This window comes from Bufo bufo, chromosome 5, assembly GCF_905171765.1.
Source record: "Bufo bufo chromosome 5, aBufBuf1.1, whole genome shotgun sequence".
Lineage (NCBI taxonomy): Eukaryota > Metazoa > Chordata > Amphibia > Anura > Bufonidae > Bufo > Bufo bufo.
In genome coordinates, this window is record NC_053393.1 from 63784311 (window position 1) to 63799943 (window position 15633).

General features: G+C 43.1%; 1 protein-coding gene across 1 annotated transcript; it reads left to right on the plus strand.

The window, feature by feature from the left end:
• Positions 1–347: 347 nt before the first annotated feature.
• On the plus strand, positions 348–9461 carry UTP23 (UTP23 small subunit processome component). The gene is made up of 3 exons (XM_040433167.1): positions 348–667; positions 1805–1979; positions 8830–9461. The coding sequence occupies exons 1-3, from the start codon at positions 480–482 to the stop codon at positions 9199–9201; spliced, it is 735 nt and encodes a 244-aa protein (XP_040289101.1). The 5' UTR covers positions 348–479; the 3' UTR covers positions 9202–9461.
• Positions 9462–15633: the final 6172 nt, after the last annotated feature.

Genomic DNA, 15633 nt, shown 5'->3' on the forward strand with positions numbered 1-15633 from the left:
GGCAGTCAGTCACCAGGAGGCAGTCAGTCACCAGTCAGTCACCAGGAGGCAGTCAGTCACCAGGAGGCAGTCAGTCACCAGGAGGCAGTCGGCCATCAGCAGGTTGTCACCAGTTTATATTTATGTTACATGTCATGTAATGGACAATCACACGCAGACATTCTTTGTGGGTGGCCTCATGTTCTCTGACAGGAATGTGCTCCCACTGTGCAGCCGGGGATGTGTGTGGCCACAATACAACTGCTGAGCCTTGTAGTTCTTCCACTCTGTCTCCCAGGTCACGTGGCTCCTGTATAACGGACGCTCATTCCTATGGTCGCGCCTTTACCGGGTCACATGATCAGTCAGCCTTTAGGGGGCGTGTTTTGTTGTGGGAGATCGGTCGTGACGTAATTCCGGGACACGGCGCCCACGTGTTGAGAGCGCTGCTTCTCGGGTGTGCGTGACGTCACTGTACGGGACCGGGTGAATTGCCCGCTATGAAGATCACCAGGCAAAAACATGCCAAGAAGCACCTGAGCTTCTACAAGCACAACTTCCGCTTCCGGGAGCCGTACCAGGTGCTGGTGGACGGGACCTTCTGCCAGGCGGCTCTGAAGAACCAGATCCAGATCAAGGAGCAGCTGCCCAAGTATCTGATGGGGGAAGTGCAGCTCTGCACAACCCAGTAAGTGCTGACGTTTTTGCCGCAGCCTGTCCGTGGCGGTGCCGCAGCCTGTCCGTGGCGGTGCCGCAGCCTGTCCGTGGCGCTGTTGCGTCTTGCCGCAGCCTGTCCGTGGCGCTGTTGCGTCTTGCCGCAGCCTGTCCGTGGCGCTGTTGCGTCTTGCCGCAGCCTGTCCGTGGCGCTGTTGCGTCTTGCCGCAGCCTGTCCGTGGCGCTGTTGCGTCTTGCCGCAGCCTGTCCGTGGCACTGTTGCGTCTTGCCGCAGCCTGTCCGTGGCGCTGTTGCGTCTTGCCGCAGCCTGTCCGTGGCGCTGTTGCGTCTTGCCGCAGCCTGTCCGTGGCGCTGTTGCGTCTTGCCGCAGCCTGTCCGTGGCGCTGTTGCGTCTTGCCGCAGCCTGTCCGTGGCGCTGTTGCGTCTTGCCGCAGCCTGTCCGTGGCGCTGTTGCGTCTTGCCGCAGCCTGTCCGTGGCGCTGTTGCGTCTTGCCGCAGCCTGTCCGTGGCGCTGTTGCGTCTTGCCGCAGCCTGTCCGTGGCGCCGTTGCGTCATGCCGCAGCCTGCCCGTGGCGCCGTTGCTTTTTGCCGCAGCCTGCCCGTGGCGCTGTTGCGTTTTGCCGCAGCCTGCCCGTGGCGCCGTGGCATTTTGCTGGTTTGTGGCACCTCTGTGTTTTGCCGCTACCAGTCCACGGCGCTGTGGTGTTTTGCCGCTGTCAGTTTGCGGCACTGCGGCATTAATTACCGCCATTCTGTAGTGCTGTTGCATTTTGTCGCTCCCGTTATCTAGAGCTGCACTCACTCTCCTGCTTCCTATTGGAAACCACCAAGCAGTCTCTTGTCAAGACACGCCCTTAAAGGAGTGGTCTGAGATTTTATTTATCAATGTGATGGTAGGACCGGTATTGGCCGCCAGGACCTTCTCTATACCTCTGCAGCCAACCATTGGCCTCAGCGGTCTTGCTCCATACACCGTATAAAGAAGACTCTTCCCAGAACTAGATCTGTGCCCACAGGGACTAAAGAGAAACCTCAGCTCTGAAGTCTGCAGAATTGTGCATGCAGCTCTGGAGTCTATGGCTCAGTAGAAGATGCGCAGTGTCCGTATTCTGTCCAGTGTCTCTATATGACCTGATGTTTCTTTTCCTAGATGTGTTATTAAGGAGCTGGAGTCCTTGGGGACGGAAGTGTACGGAGCCAAATTAATCGCCCAAAGATTTCAAGCGCGGAGCTGCGGTCACTCCCAGAGCCCTCTTGGCGGCTCGGCGTGCCTGTTATCCATGGTAGCAGATGACAACCCTCACCATTATTTCATCGCCACCCAGGTATCTGTGAGACCACAATCTATTGCACCGGCGGCTCGCTGCCCGCTTCCAGTTTAGTTGCTATGGAGAAATGTGAGACTTGCGGATGACGCTGGGAGCACTGGGGTGGGGGATGTGAAAGTATAATGGTCAGCGGGGGTTGGGATATACGGTAACCCTGAGGAACGTGGACATGAAATTAGGGGTGTCATGACACCAACATTTAGATTGGATTTCGATACCATAAAAAAGTATTGCGATACTCGATACCACTCGGAAAAAATAAAACACCAAAAAAGCCGTGTGCATTCCGCATTTTATGGAACATCCGGCCCATAATAGAACCGTCCTATCCGATTTTTTTTGGGGGGGGACAAGGTGACTAAAAAATGGCGAATCGCGTAGTTTTTTTATATATTTTTTTCTGTTTTGGCATTCACTGCATAGAACATATTTCTTAATGTTTTAATAGTTAGGACTTTTCGGACGTGGCGACTGGCGATATGTAGTATGTTTATTGTGTATATATTTTTATATGTAAAATTGGGAAAGGGGGCGATTTAAACTAAACTTTTGTACTAACTTTTAATATGTTGTCCCTAACCCCCCTAAAAAAATCTTTTTCTAATATACTTTATTTATAAATGTTTCTATTTTTTTGCAGCAGTAGGGAGCTTACCATGGCAGCCATGAAAGGTTTCAGTAGCGTCCTGGCTGCCATGGTAACTGATCAGAGCCCCGCGATTACACTGCTGGGGCTCCGATCAGAAGCTGCCACCAATGAAGATACTGAGGGGGAGGGGACCCTGTGGCCACTGCCATCAACATGGTGTAGCGCAGCCTAGTATTGGTAAATGGCAAATCCCGGTATCGAATCGATCCAGGTACAAAACTATCGATTGGGTATCAATAATTCGATACCCGGTGCAGCCCTACATGAAATACTGTTAGGCCCCATTTATATGACCCTATTTTTGGTCCGCATCCGATCCGCATTTTTTGCAGATTGGTTGCAGACCCATTCATTTCAATGGGTCGTCAAAAAATGCAGTCAACAGTCCGTGTGCTGTCCGCATCCGTATGTCCGTTCCGTAGTCCCGCAAAAAATAACATGTCCTATTCTTATCTGTTTTGTGAACAGGAATAGGCATTGTTAAAACGGATCCGCAAAAAAAAAACACGAATGTCACGCAGATATCATCCGTATTTTTTTTTTGCAAATCCACATGTTACGGACCGCAAAATACATACGGTTGTGTGGATGCACCCTTAGGGGCTCATTTATGACCAGATATACGCCGCTTTTGTGGCATATATCTGGCACAGATTCTGTCACACGCCATGGTGCGGCAGAATCTGCGACCTCTTTTTTGCTTACGCCAAGTAAAAAAAAAAAGTGGAAGGGGCCGGAAGACCCGTCTCATTTACCTTGTTTAAGGAGTAAATGGTCTAAATGTAAGACGGCAAGGAATCTGTGGTGGAGAGTTTGGCGCATCTACATAACGCGGATCCACGGACAGGTATAGGGGATATTAAGACCTGCATCTAAAACGCCGGTCAATGTGCCCCTTAGGCCCCTTTCACACAAGCGAGTATTCCGCGCGTGTGCAATGCGTGATACGAACGCATTGCGCCCGCATGGAATCCGGATCCATTCATTTCAAGGTATCTGTGCACATGAGCGATGGTTTTTACGCATCACTTGTGCGTTGCATGAAAATCGCAGCATGCTCTATATTCTGCGATTTTTCACGTAATGCTGGCCCCATAGAAATGAAAGGGGCTGAGTGAAAATTGCATCCGCGAACAAGTGCGGATGCGATGCGTTTTTCACGGATGGTTGCTAAGAGATGTTGTTTGTAAACATTCCGTTTTTATCACGCGCGTGCAAAACGCATTAAATTGCATTGCACCTGCGTGATAAAAACTGAACGCGATCGCAGACAAAACTGAATGAACTTGCTTGTGAAATCACGCATTTTTCACTGAACGCATCCACAACGCATCTCGTCCTAATCCGCTCACGCTCGTCTGCAAGGGGCCTTAGTCTGGGAAAGTTGGGTGATCATTGGGAGGGTCTCAGCTTTTCTTTCTGAGATGTCAAATCTAGGAAAAGCTGGAGAACAACTACAGGCGTCACAATCGCTGGCCACAGCAGTCCTTAAGGAGTTAACCAGTTGGGGAGGAACAGTGAATAGCGGCTATCAAAGAAAAGGACATGTCCTATTTTTGTTCATCTTCACGGCCTGGCGGAGCCTACAGAAATCAATGGGCCCTTTTATAATTGGTCTAATGGTCGTTAAAAACTGTTTGGAAAAAAAAAAGAGGTTAAAATAAAAATATATAGTTTTGTTCAGGGGCTGCGCCAGCACGAAAAATCGTAGATTAGGTTAGGGCTGGGCAGGGTGGATTTGATTTAAATCCTAGTTTTCTACATAAAGACTCATTCTTGCAGGTATAACTTATAATATGCAAGTAGATGAAGATTTTTAGAATAACAACTTGTCATATAAGGCTACTTTCACACCTGCGTTAGGTGCGGATCCGTCTGGTATCTGCACAGACGGATCCGCACCTATAATGCAAACGCTTGTATCTGTTCAGAACGGATCCGTCTGCATTACCATGAACAAAAAAATAAATATATATTTTGTTCATGATAATGCAAACGGATCCGTTTTGACTTACACTGAAAGTCAATGGGGGACGGATCCGTTTTCAATTGCACCATATTGTGTCAGTGAAAACGGATCCATCCCCATTGACTTACATTGTAAGTCAGGACGGATCCGTTTGGCTCCGCATCGCCAGGCGGACACCAAAACTCTGCAAGCAGCGTTTTGGTGTCCGTATCCAGTGCGGAATGGAGGCGGAACGGAGCCAAACTGATGCATTCTGAGCGGATCCTTATGCATTCAGAATGCATGGGGGCAAAACTGATCCGTTTGGGACGCTTGTGAGAGCCCTGAAACTGATCTCACAGGCGGACCCAGAAACGCCAGTGTGTAAGTAGCCTTAGTTTGATTAGGTTGATTCTGTATTCATGTTATAACATTTTTGCTGTGAAGAAGAGGCATGTGATCTCTGCTGAGTCAAATTCAGTTTTGAGAACTGCAAAAGTAAACCAAGCATCTGTGATAATATCTTGTAGGCAGAGAAACTGCCCAATAATCTTACAAAAACCTCTGGAAGAGCATGACATTGTGAATGGTTAATGGAATTTATTTACCCAAAAAATTAAACATATACAGCCTTATTCTACATAATTAAAAAACAAATCTTTATTTCATGATGGAATAACGTTTGGATGGTAATATATTTTCCTCAAAAAGCATTTTATATATAAAAAAAATAATCTTTTTTTTAAATCATTGATTTTTATCCACCCTGGTGCTGGGCGGATATGGCCTAAAATCTATATCGCAATATAATTTGAAGCATGTGCGATATATTATTTTCTTCTGTATGTATACAAATTACATGGCCAACTTTATCCACGTCCCCCAGCCAGCGCCATCAGCCCCATGCAATTGCCACCATCATCCATGTCATACAGCCAGCGCCATCAGCCCCATGCCAATGCCAGTTTGCCACAATCATCATGTCCCCCAGCTAGTGCCATGGAAAAGCTGTTCCTTTCTGCAAAATACAGAATGCACACGGATGTCATCCGTATTTTTTGCGGATCCGTTTTTTTGCAGACCGCAAAATACATAAGGTCGTGTGCAAGAGGCCTTGTGCTGTACAGCCTCTCTGGGGGGTGTATTTTCCACTGTAACTGGGGCTACTATGTCAGCCCCAGTTACAGGAGAAATCAATAGTAAAAAAAATTAATTAAGTTATATATCCCCCATAGGTCTTGTATGACCTTATGGGGGACACAAAGTGTAAAATTAAAAATAAAAAATAAAAATAATAATCACCCCCCCCCCCCCCCCCCCCCAATCCTTTATTTAACAATTGTTAAAAATAGAAGAGAAAAAAAGGAAAATAGACATATTTTGTATCACCGCATCTGCAACGACCGGCTCTATAATAATATCACATGATCTACCCTATCAGGGGAACGTCGTAAAAAAATAAATAAACATTGCGCCAAAAGTTACTTTTTTTTTTTTTTTGTGAGCTCACCTCACAAAAAACATAATGTTAACCAGTCAAAAAAGTCGTATGTACCCCAAAATGGTAGCAATAAAAACGTCACCTCATCCCGCAAAAGATGAGCCCCCACACAAGACTATAGCCAGAAAAATAAAAAATAAATATGGCTTTAAGAAAATTGCAACACAAAACATGATTTTTCTTTTTCTAAAAATGCTCTTATTGTGTAAAACGTAAAAAATAGACATATTTGGTATTGCTGCGTCCGCAACAATTGGTTCTACAAAAATATCACATGATCTACCCCATCAAGAGAACGGTGTAAAAAAACAAAAACAAATAAAAATTATGCCAAAACAGCTTTTTTTTTTTTTCTTAAGTCACCTCACAAAAAACATAACAATCAATCAAAAAGTCGTATGTACCCCAAAATGGTAGCAATAATTACGATACCTCGTCCCGCAAAAAACAAGCCCTCACAACAGACTATAGGAAAATGAAAAAAATATGGCTCTAAGAAAATTCCAACACAAAAACATGATTTTTTTTCAAAAAATGTTTTGGTGTAAAACGTAAATTTTTTTTTACATATTTGGTATCGTTGCGTCCGTAATGACCGGATCTATAAAAATATCACATTATCTACCCCATCAAGTAAACGGTATAAAAAAAAAATAGAAAATTACACCAAACAGCTTTTTTTGTGACTTCATCTCCTAAAAAAATCAATCAAGAAAAAGCAACCAGAAAGCCAAATGTTCCCTAAAATGGTGCCAATAAAAACTACAGCTTGTCCCGCACAAAATAAGCCCTCACGCAGCTTATTCAACAAAAAATTAAAAAAAGTTATCGCTCTTAAAAACCATGAGAGAAAATTCTATGTTAGAAAATCCAGATGCCGCTCCTTCCCTTCTGAGCCCTCGCGTATCCCCAAATAACAGTTTATGACCACAGTTGGGGTGTTACTGTATTCAGGAGAACGTGGGTAGCAAATTGGGTGGGGGGAGGGGAGATATTCTCCTGTTATCTTTTGTGAAAAAGAAAGTTTGGGCCTAAAGCACCATTTTCTTGTGAAACAGCTGATGAGTGAAGTGCTTGCTACACCCCTTAGGGTACTTTCACACTTGCGTTGCTGGATTCCGGCAGGCAGTTCTGTATGCAAACGGAAATAATTTGTAGACTGATCCGGTTGCGGATCTGTCTCACAAATACATTGCAATACCGGAACTGTCTCTCCGGTGTCATCTGGAAAAACGGATCCGGTATTTTAGATTTTTTTTACATTTTTAAAGGTCTGCGCAGACCGGAAGACCGGATCCGTCAATTTTGATGCAATGGAAAAAAAATGACTGATCCGGCATTTTGGCAAGTGTTCAGGATTTTTGGCCGGAGAGAAAAATGCAGCATACTGCAGTATTTTCTCCATCGAAATACTGTAAAAGGACTGAACTGATCCATCCTGTACGGATTGCTTTCCATTCAGAATGCATTAGTATAAAACTGATCAGTTTTTTCTGGTATTGAGCCCTTAGGACGGAACTCAATACCGGAAAAGAAAAACGCAAGTGTTAAAGTACCCTTAAAAATTCCTTGGGTGGTGTAGTTTACAAAATGTAGTCACATTTGGGGGGTTTCACTGTGGGGATACCTCAGGGTCTCTTCAAATGCAACATGGTGCCCAAAGACCATTCCAGCAAAATCTGCCCTCCAAAAACTATATGGCGCTCCTTGCCTTCTGTGCCCTGCCGTGTATCCATACAGCAGTATACGACTACATATTGGTTGTTTCTGCAAACTGCAGAATCAGGGTAATAACTTCTGAAGTTTGTTTTGTTGTTAACCCTTGATGTGTTCCAGGAAAAATTGATTAAAATGGAAAATCGGCCAAAAAAAATAAATTTAGAAATTTCTTTAATTCCTATGGAATACCTAAAGGGTTAACAACATTTCTAAAACCAGTTTAGAATAGTTTGAGGGGTGTCGTTTCTAAAAGGGGTCATTTATTGGTTGGTTCTATTATGTAAGCCCCACAAAGAAACTTCAGAACTGAACTGGTCCTTTAAAAAAGTTGACTTTGGAAATTTTCCTAACAATTTCAAAAATTGCTTTTAAAATTCTAAACCAGGCATCCTCAAACCTGCGGCCCTCCAGCTGTTGTAAAACTACAACTCCCACAATGCTCTGCTGTAGGCTGATACCTGTAGACTGTTCGGGCATGCTGGGAGTTGTAGTTTAGCAACAGCTGGAGGGCCGCAGTTTGAAAATGCCTGTACTTCTAACGTCCTAAAATAATAAAATTACATTACCAAAATGATGCCAACATAAAGTAGACATATGGGGAAGGCTAATTAATTAATACTTTGAGGCATCACTGTCTGTCTTAAAAGCAGAGAGATTCAAATTTAGAAAACAGTGAATTATTTTCAAAATTTCGTTAACTTTTGTTTTTAAAATAAAAGTAAAACATATTGACTCAAATTTACCGTTAACATGAAGTACAATGTGTCACGAGAAAACTATCTCAGAATGGGTTGGATAAGTAAAAGCGTTCCAAAGTTATTACCACATAAGTGACACATGTCAGATTTACTAAATTAGGCTCTGTCAGGAACGGGGTAAATGGCCCGGTCTGGAAGTGGTTTAGTTGCAAAAACTAGAATTGTGCATCTTGGGATCTACTATTTACTGGTAACTTTTTATTTATTTTTTTCCATTTTTTATTTTTTTGCACTTTTTACATTATGTAACACATTTAAATTTTATTTCCCAGGACCATGAACTTGCAAACAAAGTAAAAAAAAAGGCAGGCATCCCCCTGATGTTCATTATTCAGAACACAATGGTGCTGGACAAACCGTCCCCCAAATCTGTGGCCCATGTCCAAGCTGTGCAAGCCGGTCAGCTACTCCCCGAGCATCATAAACACAGCATTGAGCATTTGAAAGACGAGCAGGGGATCCCACTAATCACAGAGCGCAGGGGGAGGAAGAGGAAACGTGTCGGGGGTCCTAACCCCTTGAGCTGCTTGAAAAAAAAGAAAAATGATCCAAAACCCACAAGACCAGCTCCTGAGCAACAGAAGAGAAAGAGGAAAAGAAAGCGGAACAAGCCCTCAGGAAATCCCACTCCACAGACTGCATAACGGAGCCGAGACCCCCAAGTTAACAGCTTTTGGTGTTGATATTTTTTAAAACAAATTGTATTAGATTAGAAAAACATGGCTGCATTTTTCTAGAAACAGCGCCACTCTTGTTCATTGGCAGTTACTGGTATTACAGCTCGGCTTCGTTCACTGGAATACCATACACAACCCTATGTCACGCTTTTCTAATCTCGCCCCCATAGTTTTTATGGAGTTGTATTTATTTCAGTAAAGCAAGGCCTTGTTCACTCTAGCCCTGACACTGTGTACACAATTATGGTATTTTGCTCATTCTGTGCCCATTACTAATGCATTTTGCTTCCTCCATGGTCGTGTCCATTTGTCTCCAACTGGTATCCTGCGGCTGGGAGTCGTAGTTTCTAGTTTCACAACCTCTGGAGACGCCACTGGTTTAGACAATCCTCTGGGAACTGAACAGTTTGGACTTCAGGCTGATACATAGGTTTTAACAGTTTAACCGTATAGATATAAGCAAAAATCTTTTCTTTCACTGAATGCAAGCAGAGATCTTGACTGTGGTGAGTAATTAAAACACAAAGTGGTATGAGAAAGTTGAAGAACTTTTTATAATACATTTTAAAGGGGTTTTCTGGGATTCAATATATTGATGGCCTATCCTCAAGATAGGTCATCAATATCTTATCTGTGGGGGTCTGACTCCTCTCAGGTTAATTTGCATACGTATCAGTTTTTTTACGCAATAAAAGCACACAGAGCTATGGGGACTTGGTATAGCGGATGTGCTAGCGGACATCTAGCAACCCATGTCCTCAGCTCTATACACAAAATCCCGGTGACAGGTTCCCTTTAATGTTAAAAGATATCAACACTATCCACTATAACAGTGACATCTACAGAACCCCGCCCCCCAAAACAGTGCCCCCCGCAGTGCCCCGTCCCTTAAAATCTTAAAATTGGACCTCCACAGCAGCCCACCCCCTTAACTTCAACCTTTACAGCAGCCTTCCCCTTTAACAGTGATTTTCACAGCATACCACCCCCTTGACAGTGACCTCCACAGGGGCCCGCCCCCTTAACAGTAGCCTAACCGAATTAGGTGCGTGTCCTTTTGAACAGCTCACTCTAAGACAGCAGCACTGTACTGTCTGAGTCACCCTCCCTCCCACCTCTGCAGCTGACAGAAGTTGATTTTTACCTTAATTTTTTCAATCCCCGTCAGCTCAGGAGTGAGAGGGGGAGTGGTCTAACAATTCTGGGCGTGGCTTAGCGGGACCTAGAAGTTGATTTTTAACTTCATTTTTTTCAATCTGTCGGCTGAGGGGTGGGAGGGGGCATGGCCTAACTGGATCAGGGAGTGGCTTAGTGGGGGCTGGGTTTTAAGTCTTTTGAGGTTGGACACATTGTCTGGGCACCTTCCTGCAGAGTGACGCCCCTCTGGGCACCTTACTGACTCATTTGCATACCAAATAAACTAGATTTTCAGAGGTTAAAAACATCTATTGCTGGAACAAAGGCACATCTGTAAATAAGGTACTAAGTGCTATTAGGCCACGGCTTTACTTCAATAGCGATTATCCTGGTGACAGATTTCCTTTAACCCTTTCAGGACCAAGCCATTTTTCAACTTTAGGACCAGGCTATTTTTTGCAAATCTGACCAGTGTCACTTTATGTGTGAATAACTTTAAAACGCTTTTACTTATCCAGGCCGTTCTTATATTGTTTTTTCGTCACATATTGTACTTCATTACACTGGTAAAATGGAGTAAAAAAAATTCATTTTTATTTATAAAAAAAATTACCAAATTTACTTCAATTTCTCTACTTCTAGAATACATAGTAATATCTCCAAAAATAGTTATTACTTTACATTCCCAATATGTCTACTTCATGTTTGGATCATTTTGGGAATGACATTTTATTTTTTGGGGACGTTACAAGGCTTAGAAGTTCAGAAGCAAATCTTGAAATTTTTCAGAAAATTTCCAAAACCCACTTTTTAAGGACCAGTTCAGCTCTGAAGTCACTTTGTGAGGCTTACATAATTGAAACCACCCAAAAATGACCCAATTTTGGAAACTACACCCCTCAAGGTATTCAAAACTGATATTACAAACTTTGTTAACCCTTTAGGTGTTCCTCAAGAGTTAATGGCAAATGGAGATGAAATTTCAGAATTTCAATTCTTTTGCAAATTTTCAATTTTAATCCATTTTTTCCAGTAACAAAGCAAGGGTTAACAGCCAAGCAAAACTCAATATTTATTGCCCTGATTCTGTAGTTTATAGAAACACCCCATATGTGGTTGTAAACTACTGTACGGGCACACGGCAGGGTGCAGAAGGAAAGGTGCGCCATATGGTTTCTGGAAGGCAGATTTTGCTGGATTGTTTTTTAGACACCATGTCCCATTTGAAGCCCCCTGATGCACCCCTAGAGTAGAAACTCCAAAAAAGTGGCCCCATTTTGGAAACTACAGGATAAGGTGGCAGTTTTGTTGGTACTATTTTAGGGTACATATGATTTTTGGTTGCTCTATATAACACTTTTTGTGAGGCAAAGTAACAAAAAATTTTAATTCTGAAATTTCATCTCCATTTGCCATTAACTCTTGTGAAACACTTAAAGGGTTAACAAAGTTTGTAAAATCAGTTTTGAATACCTTGAGGGGTTTAGTTTCTAAAATTGGGTCACTTTTTGGAGTTTCTACTCTAGGGGTGCATCAGGGGGGCTTCAAATGGGACATGGTGTCAAAAAACTGCCTTCCAAAAACCATATGGCGCTCCTTTCCTTCTGCACCCTGCCGTGTGGCCATACAGCAGTTTACGACCACATGTGGGGCATTTCTATAAACTACAGAATCAGGGCAATAAATATTTGAGTTTTGTTTGGCTGTTAACCCTTGCTTTGTTACGGGAAAAAATGGATTAAAATGGAAAATTTGCCAAAAAATAGCTGTTTTGGCACTGTTTTTATTATTTACAACGTTCATCTGACAGGTTAGATCATGTGCTATTTTTATAGAGCAGGTTCTTACGGATGCGGCGATACCTAATATGTATACTTTTTTTTATTTATTTAGGTTTTACACAATAATATAATTTTTGAAACAAAAAAAAAAATCATGTTTTAGTGTCTCCATAGTCTGAGAGCCATAGTTTTTTCAGTTTTTAGGCGATTGTCTCAGGTTGGGTATCATTTTTGCGGGATGAGATGACGGTTAGATTGGTACTATTTTGGGGTGCATAGGACTTTTTGATCGCTTGCTATTACACTTTTTGTGATGTAAGGTAACAAAAAATAGCTTTTTTGACACCGTATTTTATTTTTTTACAGTGTTCACCTGAGGGGTTAGGTCATGTGGTATTTTTATAGAGCAGGTTCTTACGGACGTGGTAATACCTAATATGTCTACCTTTTTTTAATTTATCTAGGTTTTACGCAATAATATCATTTTTGAAACAACAAAAAAAAATAAAGATCTGTATAATACAATACACTATAGTGTACTGTACTGTATTTTTTACTTTACACTTAGTGTGAACAGACATCTGCCTTTAGCAGAAGTCAGTTCAGTTATTACCACTACCATGGCAACAGGACGCCTGTGAAAGCGTCCTGTTGCCATGGTAACCATCACCCGCTGCCAGGACAGAGCAGCGGGTGATGGGGAAGGATCCCTTCCAGCAGCTCCCTGACTGTTAACCTCTTCCATAGAGCGGTCCCCCGGGTTGCAAGCGGTGCGGCAGGCGGGATCGTGATCCCCCGCCCCCCCTCCTCTTGAATATTCATTGGCGTTCAGTGGGTATACCAGAGTGTCAGCACATTGTTGACACTCTGGTATAAACGTCTGACATCTGTGCTGTGATGTCAACCGTTTAACCCTTTCCATACCGTGGTCCGTACGGACCGCTCTATGGAAGAGGTTAACAGTCAGGGAGCTGCTGGAAGGGATCCTTCCCTATCACCTGCTGCTCTGTCCTGGCTGCGGGTGATGGTTACCATGGCAACAGGACGCCTTCACAGGCGTCCTGTTGCCATGGTAGTGGTAATAACTGAACTGACTTCTGCTAAAGGCAGATGTTTGTTCACACTAAGTGTAAAGTAAAAAGTACAGTACACTATATAGTGTATTGTACTGTATTATACAGACATCAGACCCACTGGATCTTCAAGAACCAAGTGGATCTGGGTCCAAAAAAATGTAAAAAATAAAAAGTGAAAAAAAGTAAAGATTAAAAAAAACACATTTATCACTGAATATAAATAAAATACACTACACATATTAGGTATCGCCGTGTCCGTAACGACCTGATCTATAAAACGGTCATGTTACTTTCCCTGCACGGTGAACCTTATAAAAATAAAAACTATGAGGAAATTTTAATTTTGCCCACCTTACTTCCCAAAAAAGGTAATAAAAGTGATCAAAAAAGTTGCATTTACGCCAAAATAGTACCAATCAAACAGTCACCTCATCCCTCAACAAATGAGCCCCTACATGAGACAATGGCCCAAAAAATAAAAAAAACTATGGGTCTCAGACTATGGAGACACTATAACATGATTTTTTTTTTGTTTCAAAAATATTGTGTAAAACTTAAAAAAAAGTATACATATTAGGTATCGCCACGTCCGTAACGACCTGCTCTATAAAAATATCATATAACATAACCCATCAGGTGAACACTGTCAAAAAAATAAAAAAAAAATTGTGCTAAAAAACATTTGTTTTGTCACCTTACGTCACTAAAAGTGCAACACCAAGCGATCAAGCAAGCGTATGCCACCCACAATGGTGCCAATCCAACCGTCATCTCATCCCGCGAAAAATGAGCCCCTACATAAGACAATTGCCCAACAAAAAAAATAAAATATGGCTCTCAGACTATGGAGACACTAAAACCACCAGCCGGCATAAAATCATTCAGGGGTGCAGGGGGGGGGGGTGAAAAATCTTTATTTTCGGCATTTTAAAGTTTCTGATACCCGCGGTCAGAAACTGCAGAAAGCACTGCAAACCGCAGGTCTGAATTGACCTGCGGTTTGCAGCGATCACCGATACGGGGGGGGGGGGGGGTCACAGGACCCCCCTCGGAATTAATCCAAGGTGCCTGGCTGTGTGTAAAGGCCGGGGTCTCAGCGCTGTCACCATGTCTGCAGACATGGTGACAGTTTAATGCCATGACGTGTATACTCGTCATGGAGCTCTAAGTAGTAGTGCTCCATGATGAGTATACACGTCATAGGTCGGGAAAGGGTTAAAGCTGACCTACAGCAGTGAAGAAAAATGGCTGGGTTGTTATGGAAACCTGGAGTTAAACTGTGTATGTGGAGGCTGGAGGACCTGTGAGGTTCTATTGGCTGATAAGGGTCATGTGACCAGGCTTCTATTGGCTAATGCATTTTTTGGCAATATCTCGAGAGCGGTACGTCCTAGAGAGCTGAGACCTGGTCTAAAACCTTCCCGGACACCTGATGTACCTGTGTGCCGAATTTCATTGTAAATGCGACAGTGCGGATTCCTTTAGCGGACATACACACACACATACACTCAGCTTTATATATTAGATTGCAGCTGTTTGTGACGGTGCTGCCTAGAGAATCTTATATGTGTGTATAGCGTATAATGTCCATATTCTGTCTGCTCTAGGCTTTCAGCAGTACAGTTGAGCTGTTATTTAACCCCTTTCCTTCTAACGATAAGGAGCAGACTCTGCTTGTTCTGCCTCAATCTGTACAGCAAAGCTCCCAAGTGACCTATAGAAAACAAGAAGCATTAAATGTGTGCCCTCGATTTCTAATGGTAATCTGTTTTCCCTTAGTCTGTTCCCCCTTAACAGCAGCACAATATGCGGTGTAAAAGTATCGCTGATTACCTGATGAACGAGTGCAATGCTTGTTCATCAGGTAATAGATTATTCATGCGGACACAAAAATCGTTGTTTGCCGGTAGCAGATTGTGCTGTGTAAACAGCCTCTACTGCTGGCAAACAAGAGTCTGTATGGGGAAGAACGATGGCATTAGTGATCACTCCTCCCCATACTGTGGAGGAGATCGCTGCATGTAAATACAGTGTTCTTATTCAGCAGGCACTGGTTGGTAAGGAACACTTCCCTCCTGACAATCGCCTACTGTATCGTCCCATGTAAAGTATGCACTAAACTAAAGCCTTTATCCAGACTGTCTTGGAGGAAGCTTAGTACAGATTGTATTGGCGGATCTGATCCATCAAATAGCGTAAAGATAATTATGAGGAACTGGCCAATCGTGCACAGAGTGTGTTCAGAGGGCCTCCAATCCTCTTGTGACAGCCCAATTTAACATGAAACGGACATATCCAGATAACGTAATTTCACTGATTTTATATTATATATCAATCACGTAACCTCATCGGAGCGACCTATAAAGTGATCGGCTCAAAAAAGCAACATCCAATGTATGATCCAA

Bases quoted from the DNA above. Each gene is read 5' to 3' on its own strand.
- UTP23 (XM_040433167.1), top strand. From the start codon at position 480: ATGAAGATCACCAGGCAAAAACATGCCAAGAAGCACCTGAGCTTCTAC. The intron at 668-1,804 runs GTAAGTGCTGAC...TTCTTTTCCTAG, and splicing joins GTGCAGCTCTGCACAACCCA to ATGTGTTATTAAGGAGCTGG. The intron at 1,980-8,829 runs GTATCTGTGAGA...TTTATTTCCCAG, and splicing joins ATTATTTCATCGCCACCCAG to GACCATGAACTTGCAAACAA.